The following is a 12,977-nucleotide window of genomic DNA, read 5'->3' on the forward strand; positions in this document are numbered from 1 at the left end:
AGCCAATTGTATACCGAATAAAGAGTATAGCTCGTACGACATTGCGACTACATCGAGACTATACCGATATACATATAATTGCATTTGCATATATATCTCGTATATATATATATTTATGCTATATATCGTAAATATATACTGACACCTATATGAGCTGTGTCATTGTCAATGTGTGCAGTGCGCTTCTGGTTGCTATGAATCACGTTTTTCACGCTGTATATTGTACATATACGATTCTACGAGCGCGCGAGCGCGTGTATACGTGTACGCGCGCGCGTGTCCGCGATATGTGTGTACGTGCATACGTGTGTGCGTGTGTAATGTGTGTTGTGTGCGCGTAAGCTTGCGTTTATATACTGTGTATCCTTTTCGGTGTGCGTGACGCGTAACACAATTCACACATATATATATATATATATTTTTTTTTTTTAATATGTACGTATGTATATGTGTGTGCTTGTGTGCGTACACATTACGATAATCGCGCTCATCGAGGCGCGATGGACTCCAAACGAAATGGAGCAGTCCTCCTCGAATGAGCCCCTCTTGCTTCCATCACTTGCCATACAGCACCGTACTGCGCCGCTTTCTTTATTTTTTTTTTTTTTTTAGATTGATTGGCCTGTGAGCTTTTGCTTGAAATGCTTCCACAAAGCTTTTCTCGTGCTTTTTATTGTTTACGCTTCGATTTGCGCATAATAAAGATGCTTGCGCCCACTTATTCGCATTTCCCTCGAATTTCTTCACCGCCGTTTAATCGTTCAAATTGTTCGATTCACACTTAAACATATCGTGTAAAAACGTTTCCCATTGAAATAAAGGGGAAATATTTAAATATAGTTGGACGACAAGAGGAGACGATTTATCTAAATACCTTGTTATTTTCTTATGAAATATTTCAATTGCATGTTTTCGAAGTAGAAAACAAACAAGACTAGATTAGCATAATTAGATTAGTAATTTTTATAGAGAAATACGCATAATGTTAGTGCATTTTTCTACATATAATATAATATAAATATATTTTTTTTTACACAATGATAAAACAAGCGTTTTTAATTATAGAAAGCATACAGAGTAAAGCATTCTAACTTTGTGAACTAGTATCTCAGTTATTCATACAGTTATCGCGAAAACTGTCTTGAACAAAAGTTTCACAGCTTCAGGCGTAACTATGACACATACAATATTAAACATTTTCTTGAATATTTAATATAATAGAATGAGAAAAAGCAAGCAAGAAAATATCATAGATTCTTCTATAATTGGATATTCAAATTTTAAAATAATAATATCTTTATTGATCAAAATAATGCAAGTATGGAATGAATTTATAATTTCCCTTATATTAGTATTCTTTGTATTGATATATAAATTAATTTTATTATATTATATTATATTATACAAAAAACGTTAATGACATTAATTACTCCGTAATATATGATGAATTATATAAAGATATCTTATTTATAACTTCTCCTGAAAATAACACTTTTATTTAAAGCTATGTTCAACACAGCTAGATATACAATAGAAATAATTTAGGTCATAAAGCTATAAATGCTATTGTATATACCGCATATCTCAGAATATGTAAGTACATATGAGAATATATTCCATAATATTTAGAAATTGTATGGAAATAATACGAGAATACAAAACTCGCTTATTGTAGAATTTAATGGCGAAGGATTAGTATCCTTGTTAATAAATGAATTCGTGTTCAGTTTCTGAATGTCATAATAGCCGAGAATTTCGAACAAGTTCAAAATGAAACATTTCTTAATTATATTGTCAAAAGTGTCATTAAAATTATTCTTAAATATTCTTGTTTTATTTTTAATTAACATAGGGAAACGAGTTCACTAGCCAGAGCATATCGTGACATGGTTAGAAATTGGGAATTACATATGAAAAGTAGAAAAAGCAAGAATTATAAATAATAAACTAAAATAAAGAGAAGTTAGGAATGAGAGAAGAAATTCTCTCTCGAATATTCGCGTGGGAGTAGTTGACAGTGATCGGTTAATAATAGCCGAGAATTTGTTAGCGCAGCAATTACACGTCACGACGTAACCGCAGTGCGCCTGGAGAGCCGCCAGAAACGCGAACGATGAGAACTTCCGGTCCATACGGCATATCCACGGAATACTAAAATCTTTCATATCTGTCGGCAAATTCGCGTATTTGATCCGTGATATTAATTACTTATCGTATATTCATTCTCATGACATTTAAAATCTTTAAATATTATATAGCGTTATTGAAAGATTACGATACAATTATAGATATGTACATGTACGGGTTGTCATCGATTTTCATACTATTGATATAACAAAACAGTTATTTTTCGATTCTGCGCTTGCGGTTTTAATTTTTCAAGCGAAAACAATGGTAAAATTTCTAAAATAAATCAAAAAATGTACAATTGGAATGAGCAGCGGCCAAATGCGCCACGCGCATTAAATTTTTCATAGCAACGCGATGTGAATACCAAGAAAAGAGTCTTTACTTGAAAAGTCTTTGTGTGTGCGTGCGCACGTCGTCAAAAAGGATGACAAACTTTACTCCCGGACTCTCCCTCTTGTCATGGATGGTCATGACATCTTATCGAAGTTGCAAAATTCTGAACTTTATTTTCTCAAAGTTCTTTAAATTTTCTCAGAAATTCGTTCTCGTTGATAGCCGCAGAAATTTTGAAAACTTACGTGGTTGCCGGCATTGCTACTGACAAGATAATTGAGCCAATAACGGAAAACGTATAAAAAAGCGAGTAGGCTAGAAATAAATAATAATAAAATTGATAGTTTCTCGTTATAATTGTAAATTGAGCGTAAAAACGATTCAATCTCAAATGTATCTTTCAATATATAATTTTAACATATACATAATATTTTATAGCATAGGAATTTTATAATATAAAAAATTAATTTCAGGAATAACGATCAATTTTTATTGTTCTATCGTCATCCTCGCTCAAATACATATAATACAATATATCGTTAAAAAAAAGAAAATATCTACAAAGAAAAAGAAAACTTTTTTTACTAGTACTAAATTGATTCTTGCATTATTTTTTTATAAAAGCAAACGCGTGAAGATAACGGTCAAAAAATTTTTAGAGATGCTACCCAACACTATCCTCGTACAACGAGTGGTGCATGAATTTTGTAGCACGTTTGCACGTAGTGGTTTTCGTTTCAAATGTCCGTTTTTTGATATATGTATGATACGTATATGTATAGTCACCATACGTACACAGTCCCTACACCATATCTCGTCGCGTGTAGGTATACATGAATTATATTTCGCGTCGCGAGATTCTTGTCCTATGATCGACCCTAACGTCGGCAGGAATCTCGATGCTCACGAGGCGTGTATGTCACCGCGTATGTTATCGCGTAAGATTTTTAGTGCCTAGCATCGTATAATTATAAACTTATTAACTTGTCGTCCTGTGCATTATTATTGTATAACAGTGCTCGTATCTAGATTATTAATGTGTACCTCTGCGATATAAAATTAATTGAGAAAATTACGACAGTGTAGTGAAAGTATAACACAGGGAAAGAAAGAGAAAGAGAGGGGAAAAGAATGTTTTCTAACAACTTATATAATAATTATCAAAGAAAAAAAATCGTACAAAGCAAGATTCAGTAAATATCAAAAGTTCATTAAAAATTAATAATCATATATTTTAATTATTACAAACTATAATATTTTATGTTTATCTAGATATATTATTTAGCAAGTAATATAAATCGCAAATAATAAGTTTTACAGAAATCTTGTGTCTCTATATATTTTCTATGCTCGAAGAAATCTTTTCTAAATCAATTATCTCGTCTTTAATTATAATTTAATGATAATTAAATTCTGTTATATAGTTTAATCTGATAATACGGTAAGACAACGAAACCTTGCAGATATCAAGCAAGTTTTGGATATATTTTCTTTAAGGTTTCTTGCTGTAATAGCGAGACGATTAAGGAACTTCTACCTCGGATAATAAATCAACGCGTCTATTTCACTCGCTCAAAAGATTTTTTTCTCTCTCTCTCTCTCTCTCTCTTTCTTCTCGGCTTAATATTCAAACTTTCTTAGGCACACGAATAAACATTTTGGTGAAATCGACAGCGAAATAATTTAGAAAACTCGCGAACGAATTAACATTGCCAAATATTATATGCACGACGAAGGGTAGTATATTATAGAATTGTTTTAAAATTTTCAGCTCTCTCACATGAAAGTTATTTTTTAGTACAGAAGCATCTTTTTATTAGTTGACATTATTTTCATTGATCGTAAAGTTTGAAATTTGTCTCTCTCTCTCTTTTAGTGTCATAAATATTTTATATAAAGTCTCTATAATATATCATAAACACTATACATATATATAAAATTTTATTGTCAGCAAAATAATCATTATAAAATTGTGAATCATTATAAAATTTTCATTTTGAATTTGTTTAATCGTTCATTATATATACATGACTTTTATCCGCAAAACATTTATCACAATTCCTTTATATAGATATATATTAATCCGTATTCTTTTAACAATTGCATATATATCGCAATTTATTCGCTAACAAAACTAAATTTAATAGAGAAATATTTATAAAACTTTTGCATTTAATACGATGTTGCGAGAATTCAATAATGGAACTACCTCATAGTCGTCAGTCACGTTTACTCGAAATCGGTCTCGCTCGAGCTCTTCTACACGTCGTTCAGATTGGCTCTATCGTGCCACGATAAAGCGAGATCCAATGATGGAGCGCTTTACAAAGCTCTCGAAGTTGCCGTCGCAACTTCGGAGTTTATAGCGACGCCGAGCCGAATTAACCCTCGCCTCGTTTCACAGCGTGGGGTCAAGTGTCGTAGAACGTCGGAGGAGGTCTGCATAGCAGAGGGTCGCGTAAGCGTTAAGTGGCAGATTTCACGTGTTGTGATAATGACGACGAGCCGCCTCGATAAGCCATCGAAGGTGCCTGTCGACGTTCGCGATCCCGAGCGTCTTTCCCTTCCCGTATAACCACCCGCACATGTATTTCTCTACGATCGACACGTTACGTCAAAAATGATGACCGCATCGCCGTGACTTGGCGCAATCGCGTTATTTATCTCGCACAATTCTGTGCAATCGTGAATCTTGAGTTCTCTCGCGTAAGAAGACGAATGCTTTTTCAATATCTTGAGATTTTCCGCGGCTCGACACATATGAGAAGAACGAGGATATAACGTAGCGTTTTAAATTAGCCTTTAAATATCCCATTCAAAAGAAATTTACGAATCTTGAAAATATTCTTAATTATTTTTCATGCACATGCTGTTTGTTGGAGTAAAGTTTGACTCACGCAGAAAAGCTTAATGAATTATCGCTACTTTTACAATATTTTTGCATAAAATCTACCGTAAAATGCTTTATACATTTAATTATATTCTTGAATTGTCAAATTTATCTAACGATTACTATGTTACTTTTATTTCCGAGATAATATATTTTTTTTAAATATCTTGCAATAAAAATAACTCGCCAAGTACCTCATCATTTTTATCAATTTTCAGAAATATAAAATTCAATAAAAAAAAAAAAAAAAACACGGTACACAAGGTATACGAAAGGCGCAGAAAGGCTTACGTAAATCCTCGTATTTCTCTAGTGTATCAGTGAACACAAATGATTACCAGTCTAATAAGTCACCTGTGTCATACCAGGACTTCACGTTGGATTTTTACTTCCGACAATTCTGGACGGATCCACGACTCGCGTTCAAGCAAAGAACGGGCGTCGAGACGCTCAGCGTCGGTTCCGAATTCATCAAGAACATTTGGGTACCCGACACCTTCTTTGTCAACGAGAAGCAGTCATACTTTCACATTGCTACCACCAGCAACGAGTTCATTCGTATTCACCATTCGGGAAGCATAACGCGTAGCATACGGTGAGTATAAAATATTTATATTTATATATAGCTTCTACAATTATATGCCTATTATATTATATTATATATTATATATATATATATATATATATATATATGCCCGATTTACACAAAATAATATTTTAAAGCGTTCGATTTTTTGCATAATAAATCCGCATTTTAAAACCATTTAATCGCATCCTTTTTCCCTACTTTAACAACAAGGTTTAATTTATAATTAAAAAAAAGACATGTATTGTATTTATATATCTACATTGAGCTAGTTAAGCAGGTATAATTCAAAAATGTTACTTTTACCATCCGTGGAATAGATTGACGATATTTTCTGTCGCGGCTGTAAATCGAGCCCATTGTCCTCTATCACCATAAAACATTCGTGGCACTTCTGGGACCAATTGTGCCCGGCACGACAAATTTGTTCCCTGTAGCAACCTCCGCCCCTTCTTGCTTGACACAGTTCGTATCATTTCTCTCTATCTGACCTCTTCTCGAGCGGCCGGGAATGTTCCGGTATTAACGCGCCGGCTATATTCAGACGATTCATGCATACCTAACTTGCGCTCCCTCGCAATATCGTTCCATTATATTACATCCCCGACTTCCGAATCGGAACTGCCGAAACGAGCTCCTCGCTGGAGGAAGAATATCGATGAAGCAGCGCGCGCTCGTTTACGTGAATAAATTCTTCCCCGCTGTAGAGAACGAGGATCATCGATCACCGTCGCCCGCGCGTACGAATCATGCGAATACGGTACGTCTATGTAAAGTTTCATACGTCTCATCGAAGACGAGAATAGACACGTATTAACGATATGACATGTCGAATCAATACGGTTTGGGTTTTACACGTTAATCCTAGCGCGATTTGAACGTAATTAGGTCGACTACAAATTAATTTATACATATACACTTACGCTTACAAACACACATACATACATCGGTCTTATCGGACGCAAATGGATTGGCTATAAATTTCCCTATTCGTAAGATCGCGAAACACATCGTCTCGAGGAGCGATCGTTAAACGGATTTCAATTGAATGTGTTTCAGCTTAACGATTACAGCGTCGTGTCCCATGAACTTGCAATATTTTCCGATGGACCGGCAATTGTGCCATATCGAGATCGAGAGCTGTAAGTACGCAAACACATATGCGCGAATGTACATACGTATAGACGTATCTTATTATATAGGTGCATACAAATGAACAAAATACGATTTCTCACAGAGTTCGCCTTTTATGTTTCTTTTACTCGACATACTAACACGTACATACATAAAAGTCAGAGAGACTTTCTCATGCATTTCTATATTACTTTTCAGAATGACAATCGACTCGTCGTATCTTTTTTCAATCACGCACGTGTGCTTACTCGATGTAATTGAAAAAAAATTACCAAAGATTTTTTCTGACACATGTAGAATCAATCGATATAGTCGCAATGTACGAGGTATATATATATATTGTGTTAACTTATAAAATAATTTAAAAAATAACAACTATGTATTTAATAAAGATAAAAGTAAAATCTTTAAGAAACAACAATCGTCAATTACGAGTAATATCTTTGAAAAATGCTCCGCGATGTCGCATTCACTTTAGTATCATTTGATTGGCCGCAATTGCAGTTCTCAATAAAATAGATTGTAAAATATAAACAATCAATTCCGTTATATGAATTTATGCGTGTAATTCCAGAATAACATCGAAAGAGATACGCAAAAAGTATTCTTATCGAAAGTCGATTGTCGCTGATTCAACGCGATTCGACTGTACATCGTCTTGAACCTTTTTTTTTCAGATAAACACAGAAAGATGTTTCTACCGTGTATATTTGTGACAAACATAAAAAAACAAAAAAGAAAAAACAAAACTTTATATCCTCCTCTATCACACGCTCATACAGAGAATACTGTCAATTTCCATAACCTGTCACTTTCCACTTTTCCTCTTTCTCCCTTTCCCTTCCTCTCACCATCAACTACCAACGGTCTCTGCCTCCTCTCTCGCCCTTTTCCCGACATCGGGTTTTACTTCCTTCTTTCTTCTCTATCTCCCCTCTCTATCTGTCTATCTGTCTGTCTGTCTGTCCGTCACTCGCCACTTCACACGCTCACTCACACGATCAGTCAGTCACACAGTGAGAATCACACCCATTCACCTCGTTCACTCACTCGCTCACTCACTCACCCGCTCTCGCTCACACACTGATTGGATTTCTCTTTTTTTTTTTTTTATTCCATACACGATGATTGTAATTACGTGTGTAATAACATGGACTTGCAAAATCGGGCATTTATCTTGTTGCCTTGTTCATTTTACTTTTTTCTCTTGCGAAGCAAAAATTAACGAGAAAAGATTTACGTGACATTTCAAATATTAACGCAAATATAAAAATGGCGTGTGTATAAAATTTCGTTCTTCTTTGTTTCATAATCATGGTTTTGACTGTAAAAGCCCGATTGTGCGATTAAGCACAGTGTGCGGTCAGCAAGTACCTTAAAGAAGGAGCTTTGACGCGCCGTATAATAACGGCTTCTATATACACAAACTTAATTATATCGACGAGACGTGTCTCGATCGAGTCATATTGTTACGAACATAAAAATCATAGATTAACTAGGAGTCATAATGCGCCGTGAAAACGGCCTAATGCGCGGATACACGTCGAAAAGATTATCACCAGTATATGTGTGCGTGCGTATGCGTGTATGTTGTGCGCGTACGTGTGTAATAGCGCTAACGTTTCACTGTCACGAGCTCGTGTTGCGATTGTCGTCATTACTGCAAATTGCACGGTGTGTTGATGTGCAAAAAAAAAAAAAAAAAAAAAAAAAAAACGGCGAACGAAAATTTCAAACGTCTTTTTTAAGATCGTTTAATTATTTATCCACATACTCTCGCATCATAAAATAATTATCTTTGTTCATTGTTATCGGCGTTAATAATTCGTACACATGGTAATACATGTACTACGCAAATTGTCTAAATAAATTAACATGATATGGTTACTCCGAATCAACATTATGATAATGGTTACATAATGAATAATTAAAAACGCGCGTAAACGATTTTATACAGAAACGATCGGGTTTATAGAATATTTACGGAAATGTGAAAGCAGAATCTGCGAGACCACATTGAGCAAAAATGGTTACAAATTTTAATCGAACATCTTCGATCTTCTATCAAACTGAATCGCTCAATATTGCCGATTTATATAGGATGATAGAAAAAGTTTGGCTTTAACTTTGCCCCCGCTGCAAGATCTATATTAAAACCGACTCAGTCGGCCGTGGAATAGGGTCGAAGGGTCGCCGGAAGTCCGGCGTACGAGGATATCGTAGAGAATCGACCAAGTTGGTCGATTAGTTTCGTCGAGTAGAAGGCTCGGATCTCTCGCAGGCGCCCTTCCGTCCTTAATTGGTCAGACTGCTCGAACGAAAGTTATTACGATCGTTATAAGAATTTTGTTACGATATATTCCCACAATACGGAGAAATGTTCGCATAAGTCGCTAAACTTTCGAGACGATTAGAAAGATTTATGAACTACCATTAACTTTAACATGGATTTTACTGCTTTTGTCGCTTTCTAATTGAAGTTCTTGCGAGGAAAAATAAATACGCTGTGAAATACGCTTAACCGATATTGATAAAGTCAATTGGAACGATAAATATAACTTAGCAAGTTATATTAGTTTGTTAATTTAATTTTACATTCTTTTCTAGACTTGTTTACGAGTATATGGTATTAATTCTGAAATAATATCAAATTTCGCATGGGAATCATATTTATTGACAGACTAAAAAGTGTCAATAAATGGAAGTTAATAATATTACACTTCAATCCCCTGTGCGATTTAACCCGTGATCGTTTCAAAATCTTTTCGTTTCTATTTATAATCGTAGATTTGATAGACGTTTTTGCGCGCAAAATCTACCTGAAACGTATCGCGGCTGATAGGATCTATAAAAGGAGAAGGCGGGGATGCGCTAAATTTGTAGAATTCTGGAGAGTTTCTCGATTAGTTTCGTTGGATTGAAGTGCCGCATCACGAACGTCGTTTCTCTCTTAACTTAGCCATTAAGCGCGATATTATTACCCTTGCCCGTATCGATTTTGTATTACTGCGATGGCGAGAATGGTGCTACTTTGTGAGTATTTTTGCAACCAACCGCAGTTTCTCACAATCTCTCGATTGCGTAAAAAAAGAAACATAAGCGCCTTCAGCTGTATTCTATATGTACACGATAAAATAAAATCTTTTATGCGCGAATAGTCGTTTCGCTCGTCTTACCGGTATCACTAAATTCATTTAAGGGATGTATAATCGTGCGATATCGCGAAAATAAACGTGCAGTTTGCAGTAATCGTAGCGAACGAGTTCGATAGCGTATCATTATTCATCGCTCGTCGACACGAAACGACTGCAACTTTCACGGTAGAAAAAGCGACAAAGTTCGGATTACTTTTCTGAGGTAGCTTCGACAAAAAAAAAAAAAAAAAAAAGGGGGGGGGATATACGTATCCAATGACCAATACGTTTACAGAACACGCTTTGTCACATCCTACGCAAAGACCGTATGCGAACGTATATTTACGAACATTCTCCGAGAGGGTCTCCACTCTACCAAGTTACCGCTGACTGTGGGTCGTCACGTCGGTCTTAGCTGAATTCTCGCGTGATTCCTCAATGATCGCGCGATCATTCGACAATGAATACGACTAATGACCGTGCGTCTGCACGAATACTAAATTGACATGAGTAGACACACGACGTATCCCTCTTACCATTACGCTGTCGTTGTCGAGCGGAAAGTTCCTCGTCGATTGCATACGCGCATGCGATTAATCAAAAGCATCGAAACGTGAACGATCCGCAGTCATCGTTTATCAAACTGTACGAATCGAGCGAGGATCTTTTTTCGGATTGGCAATTGACAGAAATGCTGGGTGAAGGTATCTAGTCCGCGCACGTAATACACGTATATACGAAAAAGTAAAAGAGATCGACGGTGACTTTCTCCAAAAGAGACACGTAATCAGAGAGAAAGATCACGGTAAGCTAGATACGTCACGAGGCATACGTACAATTGTAAATATACAAAACAAGAAGAGCTCTCAACGTGCGCTGCTGCCGAAAATCGATCCCGGAATCAAAAAAAGAAGGGCGATGAAAGTTTGCTGTTGAAACACTACTTCACTACTTTGCCACTCATCACTACCACTGACCACCGGCCATCACTTAACCATCACTTAACCGACTCCCCTCTCCCCCCGACTTTGAAGGGCCTCCGACATATAGCACTGAGCCTCGTGTCCGGGGACGTAGTAAGGGCCGACGACGGCCAGCCCCGAAGGAGGCTAAACCCAGAAACGGCGTGTCAACAATGGTGACGACCGAATTAAAACGCATTGTGCATCTAGCCAAGCGCATGTAAGAACGAAACGACTGTAACCTATGGCGTACCACGCCGTGGTCACGTTATCGGTATGCCTATGAATCTGCTTGCGATGTAATTCTAATCTATGCGATTCTCTCGTTCCGGTATCTTCCTTCCTCTCTTATCTTCCTTCAAGCAACCCCTTTGTACGTATGGTAGAGCAATAGAGTTAAGCTAATCTAACATAGTTCGAGAACAGCATGCGTCGGCATGGATATTTACCTTTGGTCTGCTCCAGAGAACAAGATTTATCAAAAACAAGATAAGTTGGATATTATGAGAATATACGAGATAAGTAAATTGAAACAATGGTATATTTAACACGATAACTCGCATGAATTATTTGTTAATACATAATAACGATTAATATCATACACATATGTGCCTTTTTTAATTTAAATTTTCTATTTCATAATAATAATAATCTATGTAAAATCTTTATGCATCAATATTGATCGTTTTAATTTAAAAGCTTTTATTATTCATAATAGTCTTAAAAATCTTAATACTTTGCATCAATATTGATCGTTCGATAGGAAAGATCGCATTTAAAAAAAATCCACGTTTTCATATAAATCACTACATTAACATACAAATAGAGGAATCGTCATAAGAACGCGATCCCTGCGTATGTACGAAATGTACGTTCAATGAATTTAATTAATTCAATCCTGATTCTCGAGAAGACCTCGATAATATCATACGTTTGACCAAGGATAATATTTGAATTTTAACGGAAGGAGACTGTTAAGCCCGCATGGAAATTCGCGTTTCTCGCGGAATGGAACACGGAGAATGGAGCATGTAGCACAGAGCATGCAATACAGGAGATGAAATGCGCGGTGTAAAGCATGTAGCACATATATGTAAATCTACCTAATCCCCCGAGCCTGTATGTGTCACCGTAGCATGCCATGCACGAAATTCTTTCGTTTTCTTTGTCTCTTTTCTCTCTCTCTCTTTCTTCTCTTCTCTCTCTTTCTGTCTTTCTCTTTTTCTCTCTATCTCTCTGCTTCTCCATATCTATTTATATACTTTCCACTTTTCGTCTTAAACCTAAACTTGCTCTGCCAGTACCATAGTCCTTGGTATTTTGCTAATGTTGCCATAGTCCTTCCTTCCTGCAGTATTCAAGAGCCACTACTACAACCCTCCCCTTTTCTCCCGTTCTCTTCCGACCCTCTTACCTCTCGTAATGCTTAATGTTGCCCCAAATCCAGGATCTCTTTATTAAAATTTTATAAGAGAGTACCAATTTTTATATTTACGCTGCGCTTAATTATGCGACGATCATCGGCTGAAATAACGAACAAACGGACGGTAATATTTTTGCTTATCTTTTCACCGAGGCGGGCTCATTACTGCTGGTGCGGATGCGATATTCCTGTTCCATAATTTTTATTTAGGCTCATTTGCAAGTGTAATGAGCGTGTAATGATCGAAAACATGCAATTGAAAAAAAGGGAAACGCGCTGAAATACGTAGAATATATCCGAGATATTACGAAACGTCGGCGTTACTATCCTCTCGTTAATATGACGAGCGTAAATCTCTCACGCGAGAGCCGCGTGTGAGTAAAAT

At 36.2% G+C, this 12,977-nt stretch overlaps 2 protein-coding genes across 31 annotated transcripts in view; one reads left to right on the forward strand and one right to left on the reverse strand.

Annotated features, from left to right (window-relative positions):
* Rdl (Resistant to dieldrin) overlaps positions 1-12,977 on the forward strand; it is a 72,189-nt gene that overhangs the window by 46,190 nt on the left and 13,022 nt on the right. For 22 of the 24 annotated variants that reach the window (XM_070313890.1, XM_070313891.1, XM_070313892.1 and 19 more), the window contains 2 exons: positions 5,722-5,948; positions 6,999-7,081. In XM_070313890.1, the coding sequence (XP_070169991.1) occupies positions 5,722-5,948; positions 6,999-7,081 (310 nt within the window). Of the gene's footprint in view, positions 1-5,703; positions 5,949-6,998; positions 7,082-12,977 lie in introns of all 24 variants that reach the window. The other 2 variants (XM_070313894.1, XM_070313913.1) reach the window with 1 other exon arrangement.
* LOC138943256 (melatonin receptor type 1B) overlaps positions 1-12,977 on the reverse strand; it is a 186,367-nt gene that overhangs the window by 2,191 nt on the left and 171,199 nt on the right. The window lies entirely within an intron of this gene.

The sequence above is a fragment of the Polyergus mexicanus genome, unplaced genomic scaffold (genome assembly GCF_030449975.1).
Source record: "Polyergus mexicanus isolate NDT 795.1 unplaced genomic scaffold, iyPolMexi1.0 SCAF_26, whole genome shotgun sequence".
NCBI classification, from domain to species: Eukaryota; Metazoa; Arthropoda; class Insecta; order Hymenoptera; family Formicidae; genus Polyergus; species Polyergus mexicanus.